At 29.2% G+C, this 13,855-nt stretch overlaps 2 protein-coding genes across 5 annotated transcripts in view; one reads left to right on the forward strand and one right to left on the reverse strand.

Annotated features, from left to right (window-relative positions):
• LOC123293977 (synaptic vesicle 2-related protein) overlaps nt 1-13,815 on the forward strand; it is an 18,103-nt gene extending 4,288 nt beyond the window's left edge. Inside the window, exons 1-9 of one of the 4 annotated variants that reach the window (XM_044875002.1) lie at nt 4,185-4,206; nt 9,148-9,290; nt 10,389-10,645; nt 11,357-11,481; nt 11,595-11,658; nt 12,288-12,413; nt 12,480-12,894; nt 12,957-13,068; nt 13,328-13,815. In XM_044875002.1, the coding sequence (XP_044730937.1) occupies nt 9,149-9,290; nt 10,389-10,645; nt 11,357-11,481; nt 11,595-11,658; nt 12,288-12,413; nt 12,480-12,894; nt 12,957-13,068; nt 13,328-13,646 (1,560 nt within the window). In that variant the 5' untranslated portion in view covers nt 4,185-4,206; nt 9,148 and the 3' untranslated portion in view covers nt 13,647-13,815. Of the gene's footprint in view, nt 1-4,184; nt 4,207-8,917; nt 8,954-8,973; nt 9,080-9,147; nt 9,291-10,388; nt 10,646-11,356; nt 11,482-11,594; nt 11,659-12,287; nt 12,414-12,479; nt 12,895-12,956; nt 13,069-13,327 lie in introns of those variants that run through there. The other 3 variants (XM_044875001.1, XM_044874999.1, XM_044875000.1) reach the window with 3 other exon arrangements.
• Nucleotides 6,212-7,029, reverse strand: LOC123293979. Its single transcript, XM_044875003.1, has one exon. The coding sequence runs from the start codon at nt 6,764-6,766 to the stop codon at nt 6,416-6,418; it is 351 nt and encodes a 116-aa protein (XP_044730938.1). The 5' UTR covers nt 6,767-7,029; the 3' UTR covers nt 6,212-6,415.
• Nucleotides 13,816-13,855: the final 40 nt, after the last annotated feature.

The raw sequence follows: 13,855 nt of genomic DNA on the forward strand, positions 1-13,855 counted from the left end.
AAAATGGATAAAACATCCCAAAAATACCATCCTTTCTAATCATACTGGAAGAATACCTTTTTTTTTATTCGACGTCATTTAAGTTAAGGCATTAAGGAATAAATCGAATAATCTAATTTTCTAAAAGTATCCCCCCAAAAATAAACACTTTCTATATGTATAGGAAGAATGCTGTTTATTCATTCAGGGAAGATTTTAGTCCCACTTTAAGGAAAATTAAAAAATATATACAATCTTCAATATCATATCCCTGAAAATGATAATAACAGGAAATTTTTGAACGCAAGGGATAAAAACTTCAGAACCCAACCAACTTCTCTATAGTTGACAAACTCAACCCAACCAACTCGTAATTTATGATTACAGCTGTTCTATCTGAATTGGTCTGTTAAACTGATAAGATCGAAAGCGAGAACGAATTTGAAGAAACATAAGTTTAATTTGATGTTCAATGAGACGAATGGGATTTTGTTTGGCATGAGTGTATGAGGTTATTGACAACTCGATTGCAATCATTTCGAGCTTTGAAACTTGTCAATAAATTTCTTTTAACATAAAAGGTAGGCAGAATAACATCATTGAAATATGAAAATCAAAAAACTTAATTTCCATAAATTAGATATTCGGGCCACATATATTTTTATAATGACACTAAATTTTCACATTTATTTCAAATGTTTGTGTACTTTATATAAGTCAAAGTCCCTCATGCATGATACTTTTAATAGCTTTAGCTATTTCAACACATTATACCACTGTATGAACGTGAGACTGTCCACTTCAATGGAAAACGCAGATTACGTATTTTTATTTAAACAAAATAGAAAGAAACGAAAAATTACACAGAAGAATTCGAACCATGATGAAAACTTAATTTTTACTAAACTTAGATTTATTAATCTTATTAATGGCAGACATAGAATCATAGAAACTTCGCTTGATTATGGTTTCATCGCTCACGGTATAAAATGCTATTTTTAAAAATCACTTGAAAGAAATCTAATATTCCAAAAAAACATTCACTGTTACGTTTCATCGTAGATAAGTAAGATATTATAAATCATCTCAAAAAATTCTAATAATAGCGTAGCGTGTAGTTATTTTAAATAAATTTCATTTTATTTTGTTTACATTTAAATTGTGAATTATTTATATTATACGTAAAACATGTATAATGCTATTTCGTTTCCAATAACATATGGTTTTTTCGAGAAGGTTCTATATCTTCACATAACACCAGTGTTAAGTAACCTTTCGGGCCACACCTAAGAAGTTACAATACAAATAGTATTAGAATAGAAAACTTAGACTTTTAAAACAAAGTAAATAATGCAGGTTGTAAACTTTGATTATAGGACCAAAACATAGCAAAATTCTCTAAAATAAAGATCTTACTTCGTTTACGGATACGCGAAAACCATCCACGGTTGAAAAGGACGTGTAACTTCGATTTTCTTTATTTACTCGAAAATACATTTGTAGATAATTCAAACAAAAGTTGTTCTTTTAAAATTATCTTTATTTTGATTTTTTATTAGACTTTCTAGAGAAAAATTGACCAAGATGAAGCACTTTTAGGAACTATTATTTATTTTTACAAATTTTATCAATTCGAAAATCGTATTTTCTATTAGAAAATTTTCTGTAAGTTTCTGTAAGAGCAATAGATGAAGAATTCTCATTGGACGGGCAGAAAAAAGAAGTTGGATTTTGAAAATCTTTAGAAGTACGCAAAATATGAACGTTTAAAATTCCTAATTAAACAAAAAGAGAGTGATAGGTTAGTGACGTCATTGTCCGATATCATCATAGAGCAACAATCTTTAAATGCTTATTATAACTTCTTCGTTTTTTAATCAATTTTAATTTTATTTTCAAATTTTGTCATGGTGTCAAGTCTAATTTTACATTTTTGTGCGTAATATGGAAAATTCCACTTAAATCAACTGCCGTATTACTGAGTTATGACTCATTAAATCTCTTTCGGGTAATAAATAAGTAAGAAATTGCTGTTTTAAGTTTAGATTTGAATCTAAACTTATTTAATCCTTGAATTTTTAAAACATTCACTTCAAAAATCTACATATTCCAGCAGGCAAAATCAGCATGGTATGATGCATAGGTGATATTGGATTTCGGAACTTAGTTTTCAATTATAATAAACTTTTCTCAATAAATATTGTCGATATTAATAAAGATACTTTAGAACAAAATTTTTCAACAAATGTCGTATATGAATGAAAAAAATTGATATCTGATTTCATATTGCGTTCGTTCTAGGCCATGCGAGACTTTTACCTTTGCCGTTCTTTTTTGTAGATATTGTATGCTTTCAAACACTTATATTTTGAACCATTCTAAATATTTATTGTTTCTTGATGTCGTTCCCTGAACCTTATAGTTTTTGAGATACAATTGATTGAAAAACACAACAACATAATTTTTATGAAAATTTGATATTGCCAAAATTTTGAATAATTGTGTGGTTAAATATTTGATTTGAAACTTATTGGATCTCATATTTTTGACGATTTTAAACCATTTTTGTCTCTTAACTTCTTCCACCTCACTTAATCGTTTTTAGACATAAGTGTTTAAAAACATTCGCATTTTTAAGCTAAGATTTTGTCATCAACAAAATCATTAGATTATCGTATGATTGTAATCAAATATTTGATTTAAAAACGATTGAAATTTATATTTTGGACTATTTGTGCCTTGCTATTTATCAACTTACGTCGCCGTTTTGAGATGTAACCGCTTTACGCCTTTTTTATACGCTTATATCTCGAAAATGGTAAGTTAAGATGAAAAATGACAAGATAAAAAAAGTGCTAAAAATAGTCCAAAATATAAATTTAAACCGTTTTTTAATCAAATATTTGATCAACAAGCATACGATAGTCGTTCATTTCGTTAATGACAATTTTGTTTATTTTATAACGCTGATATTTCAAAAACGGTAAGGTATGGTAAAAAAGTCAAGAGACAAAAAATGTTTTGAATTATCCAAAATATGAAATCCAATAAGTTTTAACAAATTTATGTAAGTTAAATAAGTTTATATAAGTTGAAGATAATTTACATTTAAAAATATTATTTATGCAATTTCATCTCTTATTTTAACAATTTTTAATGCAGCAAGGTTAATTATTTGTTATTATTCAATAATTTTTATTTGACATTTACTATACCAATTACATGTAAACAATTGAGAAATTGTTGAGTCACGTTTAAAATAAAACGAATGATAGGCGTAAAGTTTTCGAAATAGAAATTCTTGAAAAATTAAAAAAGCAATATTCGATTTTAAGAAAAATGTTTTTTTTCAATCTCTAAAAGAATTCGCTTAGCTAACGCAGCTCCTGCGCTACATTTTTATTTTGCAATAGCTTGATTGTTGTTACCCATTTTAATAATATTAAAGACCTAGCATTCTCATTAGCATATTCTAAGTTAGCGACAGTGACCTAGATAATTGTGAAGAATTATTTATGAATTTTCTACTATTTTTCATGATTTTTATCACATTCTTAACATTCACAAAAATTTATTACCCCAAAATATTCCACGAAAATATACGCAATTCTTTAATTATGTAATTCGACATATACTCACTATACAACGAAATGTATAAAAATTATTCTTTACCCTCTTAATTTTACTCAAGATCTTATCGACGTATTATTTAACATGATAGAAAACAGTTGGGTTTTGTTTTTATTTATCACTAGTAGTTAAATTTTAAATAAAACAAGCGAAAACAAACAATTGACTGAGTTAATTGTTGAAATGCCATGCATAGACAGTGTTGATTACTCTGTCACATTACACATACATACATGTCACACATATATAACTGATATAGCCATAACATACTATACAATTTGCGCATAATTTGCGCATTCACGGGTAAACAGTGATGTTTACGAAAAAATGTTCCAAACAAAAGTTTGTTTATATTTTACAAGGAACTTTTTTTACATTTAAACTTTTCTTCTATCTCTAACGGTTTACAAGTTGGGTCCTACTGACCCAAGACCCAATTGAACTATGTTGCTCATTTACGAACTTGACCTCACTTTTTTCGTCCTCAGCACGCTATAAAAATTTCAGCTTGATATCTCTTTTCGTTTTTGAGTAATCGTGATGACAGACGGACAGACTGACGACAGACAAGCAGACAACCGGAAATGGATTAATTAGGTGATTCTATGAACACCTATACCAAAATTTTTTTCGTAGCATCAATATTTTTAAGCGTTACAAACTTGAGATTAAACTTAATATACTATGTATTTTTCATATATACATGGTATAATACTATTGCGTTATAAAATTTCACTTTATTTGCCATCACTTAACCCCGCTAATTTCGTTTTAATTTTTTAGTGCGGAGTCCTAATTTTTGGAAAATAAAATACATCTCATGTTACTGATAATGTTGAATATCACATACAGGTTGTATATGAACGAATGGTCGATAAACAAAGAATGGCATAGAATGGCGAAACAAAACATTTTGGTATAGGAAGGACATTTGTCCGCAATCCGTAAACGCCTTTCTTTGTAGCTAGAGACGTGTTAGAAACTTTTTACAATGAATAATTTTTTGCCTTCCGTAAAATGTTTCGGACAAAAGTTGGCCGTATTTTTATGGGAAACATTTTTGTTATTTGAAGTTTTGTAATCTACAGAAATTTTTGAAAAGTTTTTCTCTATCTCTAAAAAACTATATTTATATTGTGAAGAGAACTTGATTTATATCCGATAAACGTTAGAGACTTGAATTTGAAATGTTAATGTGAGATTTTTTTAAATGGAAATGTTAGCATCTGTGGCTATCAAGAAAAGACAAGTACTGAAAGCTGCAATTTTGCTACCTTTTACAGCTTTTACCCTCAGACAACTGAGAAAAACTCTGATAAGATTTTACTTTTTTTACAAAATGGCAGCCAAGTGAACAAACGTCTAAAACATGGAAAAAATGGTGTTTCATAACATGCTTGTCATTTTCAAGAAATATTAATAAACTTTCGAGTGAATTTTGTAGATTTGTTGTAAAATAATTTTTAAAATTTTTTTTTGTTTCTAAACTTTATATCAAATTTAGGGATAGCATTTCGCCCCTTTCATATCTTAGTGCAAAGCGGTGAGGGATGATAATAATTTGAACAATATATTCTAAAAGTATAAGGTACAACTTTTCAAACATGCTAAGATCATTTTGCGAAGATCATCTGTTTGTAATTTTCGTAAAATTTTAATGTTATGGTTTTGGAGAAAATCTACACCAAAGTTTTGTCCTAATTTGCTCCAAAAATTAGGACAAAACGGGTAAAAAATCATGTTTACGCATGTTTAAAAAGGTTTAAACAAAAGAAGTTTATTATTTTAGAAGGAACATCTTTTACGATTAATCTTTTGGTCTGTCTCCAACGGTTTGCAAGACCCAATTAACCTACGTTGCGTATACGAACTCAAACTTTCTTTTTACGTCTTGACTACGCTATAAATATTTATCCCGTAAAGTTAATAAATATAGTCGAATTTGCTTTAGCAAAAATTGTTTCTTAATGATTAAATTTCTAATACAAATTTTCCTCTATCTTCTACCAGTTACAAACATGACCTTTTTCGAAGGCCTTTTGTATTCTGCTATTCCATTTTTATTGTTAAAATTTTTCGGTCGAAATTTAATTGTGAAATATTTCAATTACAATCAATTGTTAATGGTTACAGTTACAATTAATTGTTGCCCCGAAAATTAAACCCTTAATCAAGTTAATTTCCACAAATTTAATAATGTCGTCCCGCAATTAAATGTCAATAGTATTTAATTTTATTGCAAAAATTGTTAAAGGCAACTCTGCGCTTTTATAGTGAATTCGATGCCAAAAAAGAAGTGTTTTACTAAGCCAATATAAACAAATAAAACCACATGTAAAGCTGCGTTGTACCATACAGCTAACTGAACTAGCCATAATTAATAAACAATTTGATTTTTCTTCAAAATAAAATAATTTTATTTAAAAATTATCTTTACAGAAAAATATTTTTAAAATAAATAAATAACAATAATTAATATAATTACTTTGTTTTAAGTACTTCTTTTTTCAAAATACAAAAGTATTTTCCATTTCCATAAATTTTGTATAAAAATTAAAAAATTTTCAATCAATAAATTTAATAATAAATTGTGTATAATTAATTTAATATAGGTATATAATATATTTATATAATTGAAAAATGATTATTAAGGAAACATGTGTGGGACGGATAATAGATCTTTGTTTTGACATTGATTGGATGAGATTTAGATGTGGAAGAAATTGGGGGAACATTTATATAAAGATGCAACATTATATTATCCAAATCCGTCGACACAGGAACGTATTACATTTATATATTTTTCTCATTGTTGACACTTTAAAGTTGATGTTGAATTTATGCCGGCCGAACGTTGTGCTCGGGGTTTCCATAAAATCACATAATACAATGATAGCACAATCGCTGCTAGCGATACAAAAAACAGATATGCAATAACAGTTAGCACTCGAATAACTTTTTTATTCTGCTTTGGTTCATACATTTTATCTTTGGCCTCGTCACCCGCCAACTTAACTTGGCTCGTTGACTCAGTACTACTGTCATGAGAATTATTTGATTTAAGTATACGCTGTGGATCGACCACTAAGCCTGCAGAGTCAGTAGATCGTAAACTATTCGACATTGTTGAATGATACGACATTGTGATCAGTTTCATTCGTTTCAATTTTATAATTATAAATTTTTCCACTCAAAAGTTACATTTTTTCACAAATCCTTTTTGCACAATCAAACAGAAAACTTATGGTCAAAAATAGAATTAGCTAAGCTACCCTCTCGTCTATTAAATGTGTTGTATATGTTAAGGTAGTCGATGATTGAATGAAAATTGTTTGTTGGAAAATCTGTGCCATAAACATATATATTGGTGTTGTTGTCGGGTAGTAGTGTGTAGGATTAAATAGAACAACGACCCGCGCTCGGCACACCAACCACACTGCATAATCAATAGAAATGGTCCATTCGGGTCGGGCGTGTGTTTATATATATGTATATATATTTTAAATGTATGTTATTGTACGGTTAAGGTATTCAAATATTTTCAAATAATAAATTCAATTTGTTTTATCATAATTTTACAGGTGTTATAGTTGGATAAATCTAGCGGATTTTGATAATAAATTCGAAAAATTTTTGCAAGTGGCTAATTTTTCTTAAATAGGTTTCTTTTATTGTAAAAATACATAAAAGGAGTTTTCCGGTTCCGGAACGATTCGTGCGCGGTTTTTATCTATAAGTTTTTTTCTTTGGTGACGTTTTCTTGAATATCTCCGCTTCCCTGGTGGAAAAAATATTTGAAAAAAGAATAAGTCTTAATAAGTCTTAGAAAACTCTGAAAAAATCTTAGAAACTTTAAAAAAGTAATAAGAACTCTGAATAACTCTGAATTAGACTAGTCCGAAAACGTTGAGAAATTCAAAGTTCCTAAGACTTTTTCAGAATTTCTTATTATTTCTTCAAATATTTTTCCACCAGGGTTCTATTGATTGGATTGAGACGAACAAAAAATAATTGTTAAGAATTTCTGCTCTCGAACCTTGAACATAGCAGAATAACGTAAAATTCTCAAGAAAATCGCTGTAACCTCATATTTTTAATTTTCTTTGATAACTTTTCGAAATTCAAGGAATTGAGTTGCAATTATGGAAAAAGATGAAATTTATGATCATAAAAAAGCGCGCGGATAATTCCGGAACCGGAAAACTCCTTTTCTGTATTTTTTTTAAAACAAAAGAAAATTAGCCATTTGCAAAAATTTTTCGAATTCATTCAAAATTCGCTAAATTTACTCAACTAAATTGTCTTCTGATACAAATTTTATCAATTAAGTTTTGAGACTTAAAGCCCTGAATAATAATTACACACTTTCGTGCCTAGCTTGACATAAAAAGTACTGACAATTTCATGAGTTCGAAACTCGCACATCATTGTCGGATTGCACATGTTGTACCTAGTGGGCTTACCGTTAATTTCTTTATTGAACTATCATTTTCTAGTAGCATAACTTAACCAGTTATAGATAGTTCCATAATATTGATTTAAAAATATCCAAATTGAGTAATATTGTAGCAAATTGAATGCTCCGATAACCGCTTTAAAATTTCATGTTCATAATTCATAGTTGAGATTAGATCTCTTTGGCTTGAACCTCAAGCAATTTAAATTTTTTTATTTCACTATGAGATTCGAATTACCGAAGCGTTCTTTGATATACAGAGTGGAGTATTTTAATCTATTATGGCTAATAGCTCGTTTTGTAGCCAGTCAAAAAAGTTTTAGACTGAAACCGAAACTGTACCCATAACTATTTTTGTGCCCAAAAATTCGATCGAACACTAATTATTATAATATTTTCTGTAGAGTGTTTATATATTTTCTAAAACAATTATAAGCAATACATCAATATTATAACAATTAACTTTGTTAATTGTTGAACTTTTTGTATTATTTTAGATTGAAAACATTTTTATTCGTTGATCTCTAATAAATAATTGTTCTATATATTCAACATTGCGCATCCATCTAATAATATAATCGTTATTAATATTATTATTTTTATTTCATATTTATATAAAAATTTTAAAATATTTTTGTTTATATTTTAAAATTGCCTTCGTTTAATTCATTAAAATATTAATTGATACTTAATTTTTCTAACAAATTAATACTTTAAATAAAAGCATATAATGTAAGTTATATTATTGAATAAAGAATACTTTGTTGATTGTTGCATGAAGTACCTTCTCATATGTTCTCAATTTTATTACTGAACCGCTATGTATCATTTACCATGTTCATTTACCTGTACGTGATACCTAGTGACTAATGCGCCTGTTATATTAAGGTACTTTATTTCTTTTCATACAAATATTTACAAATTATGCCTCTGTGGCAACTTCTTAAATGTCAAACTACAATGTTTTAAAAAATACGCATTTTATTTCTAAACTTATAAAACAATGAGCAAAAGGTATTATTTTTAATTTTAAGATTAACTTTCATTTTTAATATTAAAAATTTATTTTTCATTTGTTGCAGAATGGGATCTAGGCGATCCACAAATGGTGGTACTGGTTACCAAGATTTAGATGGAACTACAGTGACAGAATCTCCAATTCCACCTGATGATTTAATAATTGGACAAGATATTGAAATGACATCGGTCTCTGTGGTACCTGATGGTAAGAAATAGTATAATACTTAAGGTTATGCGAACATTACATTTTAGTACTTTTTAATTGAAATAAAACGCAGATTTGTTTATTTCTTAAAGAAAATATGCTAAAATATGAATTTACAACTAATTACATCAAAATAATTTGAAAACTTTACGTCAGAACGAACACTTCGTTTATAATTCCTCAATAATTCGCAAGATAATTTTCAACTGACATGTTAACTTTCAAAATAATCTGTAGATTAATTGATTGTAATTTGATAAAAAACATGTGGATCTCATGCGAGGTTTCCGCCTTGAGTTAAATATCTAATATTTAATAGGACTTTGTCCTGATGTCGATTTCAATGTATCTTTCGTTAAAATTTGAAAATTTGCGAGAATAGATGACAAGATCTGAAATCAAAATTAAAATCGATTGATAAACATAAAAGGTATAAGCAATTAAGGTGGTACTATCGGTAATAGACTTTTCATTCAGAATTTAATGAAACTTGGCATAGTTGTCCATTATTATATCACAATTAACCAGTTAAATTTTTAGGGGCCTTCAGAGAACTGAAAATCTGAACGTCCAGTTTTGTGAAACAAAATAAAATCTGTGATTTCCCATAAGGATCAATGTTAAAAAATGTTTAAAATATCTTTTTTTTTCAGTTCTCTGAAGGCCGCTAAAAATTTAACTGGTTAATTATGATATAATAATAGACAACTATGCAAATTTCATTAAATTCTGAATGCAAAGTCTATCACTGATAGTACTACCTTAAATAATTTTCTATCTTATTCTTGCAAAACAACTTTTGATATGTAGCATCTATGGCAATAGCAAGTTATGACGTCACCAAATGTTATTCTCCTTTCTTTCTATTTGTAACTTTAAATCCTTCATATTTTCGAAGTTAATGATGATATTGATTTCACGCGATGTTTTGGTTCGATAAAGAACCTCTTTTGTAGCACTATAAAATTTTAGGGCAAAGGTCCATTATTCATACTATTAGAAGCATAAAAATGCAGGTACAACTAAAATTTTTAACTAGCAATAACTATAAATTTAGATTTTTATTTTTGTTAAAACCTTAATAACTTTTTTTTGTAGATACATTCACCGTAACACAAGCAGTAAATGCGTTAGGGTTTGGTTGGTTTCAAGTGAAATTATCACTATGGACCGGTTTATGTTGGATGGCAGACAGTATGGAAATGACAATTTTATCAATATTATCACCGGCGTTACACTGTCAATGGGGTATTTCAAGGTATCAGCAAGCGTTAACTACCACTGTAGTATTTTTGGGAATGATGCTTAGTTCCACATTTTGGGGTAATTTAAGTGATAAATATGGACGGAAACAGGTTAGTTGAGACATTTTTTCCTAATTAAGATATTTAAATAAAAAAATAAATACCGCAAAGCTAGAAACATAAAATGCCACAATAGACTTCGGAAGTATATTAATCTATAACGCCGACCCTCTATGCGCAAGCGTGCAAAAATTATATTCTGTCTTCCGACACTAAGATCTTTTTCTTGTCAATACCGCCCCTGTATTTTTTGTAAGGACTACACAAGCTATTTTAGTTTTATCAAAGATAAATCTGTCTATTTGTATTAAAATGTAATTACATATTTGTATCAACAGAAACTTGGGGGCGGCATTTTAGAATGAATCAAAATAGTTCTTCCTCATTCTCCTGATAGTTCAATATTTTCCTGAAAACTTTTTTGTTAATGAATTAAGCACATAGAAAACCACTGGTGTTGTCACGCAGTCAATATGGCAGACATAAGGAGGCTTAAATCTTAAAAAAATCAGGACTATGGAATAACTAGAGTGGGCTATGAATAGCAACTAAGTTTATTCATAATTTTTAACAGTATTGCTATAAATTATTATGGTTTTTTATTACCCATTGATTTATTAAACGCCTGTTGAAATCCAGTAACCGTAGTTCTATTTTTATCCTCCGGGTGTTGAATGAAAATGAAAATGATTTTCTGAAAATAAATTAGTTTGGATGTAGCAAGAAACATATATAATTAAAATATTTATGGAAATATTTCAGGCATTGGGTTTATGCTCAGTATTACTTTTCTACTATGGATTATTAAGTGCAATGGCACCAAGTTTTGCTTGGATTTTAGTATTGCGAGGCTTGGTTGGATTTGCAATTGGTTGTGTTCCGCAATCGTAAGTATCTAATCTAAATATAGTTAGATTATTTATTTTTTTTGTAGCAATTAGCTTTGAAGTATATTCTGTTTAGTTTTGTGCATGGATTTTGTATTTTGTTTCGCTTGCAGTGTTACTTTGTATGCTGAATTTTTACCAACGAAACAGCGCGCTAAATGTGTTGTTTTGCTTGATGTAAGTGGTTTTTATGTTATTTCAAACATCATTAGAAATTTTAGGTGCAGAAATAGGAATAATTTAAAAATGTAAAATCATCTTCTTTTGTTGTAGAATTGCATGATTGCGTCTAGCCAAACTGAGTTTTCTGTATTCCTCAGTTAGAACCGATATCCTGTGTACCGATAATTCATTCATTTTCTTTAAGGCGCATGAAGTGTCAGTACCAACTGAACAATACTGAGACTCGGATCAGCCAGACGCAGCCATTGATCACAAAATAATTGTTGGATTATAATTTTCCCTAACAAATTGATTTAAAAAATAAAGGTTGCTCGGGTGAATAAATTGGCCTTTTCGCGCACTTATTGCACATTTTACTTTTTGTTCACTGTCAGTAATTCATGTACCCAAATGCAAAACGGTGAAAAAGAAACCGAGGATATAGATAAGCGTTTCATATTTGACGTCTTTTTGGATTATCTTCAAGTGGCTTAAGTATTATAACAGCTAAAATTAATGTTTTTTAAGATTTTTTTTCCCTAAAATAAAATAGTTTTACATTTTTTTTAACATTTTGTCCTATTTTCTGTACTTGTCAGTTTAGTTTTCATTTTTTAACACTGAATTGGTTTGATTGTTTATAGTGTTTCTGGGCGTTAGGCGCTTGTTTCGAAGTTGCACTTGCACTAGTAATTATGCCAACACTTGGTTGGCAATGGTTATTAGCAGCATCCACGACACCCTTATTTGCATTTGCTATTATCTGTCCAGTAAGTGTTTAAAAACCATTAAAAAAATTGACTAAAGTTAATTTTAATAATGTCTGAATATTTTAGTGGTTACCTGAATCAGCAAGATATCACGTTGCGAGTGGGCAAACTGATAAAGCATTGGAAACATTGGAACAAATTGCTAAAGATAATGGGAAGCCAATGTTGTTAGGTCGTTTAGTTGTAGACGACAGTGTGAATCATAACGAAGGCATTCGTGGTAGATTTCGAGATCTTTTACGACCTGCTGTACGCAGTACATCACTTCTATTATGGTTTATATGGATGTCATGTGCATTTTGCTATTATGGCTTAGTACTAATGACAACTGAATTGTTTGAAACATCTACAGCCAGCTGTGCTGTGGAAACAGAAGCTGATATGGCTAATCAAATTAAAGAAAATTGTGCAGCAAATTGTCGGACATTACAAACTACCGATTATATGGATTTATTATGGACTACATTAGCTGAATTTCCAGGTTGGTTACAAAAACTAAAATTAAAAAATTTCGTAAATTATTTTTATTTATATTTTTTTTAGGAATTTTCCTGACAATATTCGTAATTGAAAGATTTGGACGTAAGAATACAATGTCAGTCCAATTTGTAATTTTTGCTATTTGCGTTTGTTTTTTGGTTCTTTGCACGGAAACGTAAGTAAAAAATGAATGTCATTTATAAATCATCAACAGCTAAAATTATTAAAACATGGAAAATCGCATTAAGAAAATACTCATGCATTTATGCAAGTAGCTGCCATGTATTACATATTTTCTACTGTACTGTTTGTAATCCTTAAGGATGATCCGTAGTCGAGCGATGTTAGTAATTTAACAAAAGACACAGTACTTACTTATTATTAATTATTAGGAGGAGATATTTGATTAAACATTTTTTTTTTTTTTGTTCCAGGAGAGCAATTTTAACAGTTATTTTATTTTTTGCCCGGGGTATTATTGCTGGTGTATTCCAAGCGGCATATGTATATACACCAGAAGTGTATCCAACATTTTTACGAGCTGTGGGTGTTGGATCATGTAGTGCAATGGCTCGACTTGGTGCAATGGTAACACCATATGTGGCTCAAGTTTTATTAAAATCATCTATAGGTTTAGCAACAAGTGTGTATGCGTGTGCAGCAATTTTAGCAGCCATTGGTTGTTTAGCGTTACCTATTGAGACTACCGGTAAAGAAATGGGTGAAAATCTTAATAAAAAATCAACCAAGTGATCTCTGATGATTCGCATTTAGATATTTTGTGATGTGACAAGTTTTTGAAGAATGGGTTGTGGGAATATTAGAATAGCATTCGTTAGCTCTTCAATTGTATAAACGCTAAAATACTTAAAGCCTGAATTCTTCAAATTTTCTTGTTTAGCTAAAATTGTATTTGATTGTTGCTCGCTTATAGATTTAGAAATCTTGTTATTAATGATTTT

This window comes from Chrysoperla carnea, chromosome 2 (genome assembly GCF_905475395.1).
Source record: "Chrysoperla carnea chromosome 2, inChrCarn1.1, whole genome shotgun sequence".
NCBI lineage: Eukaryota > Metazoa > Arthropoda > Insecta > Neuroptera > Chrysopidae > Chrysoperla > Chrysoperla carnea.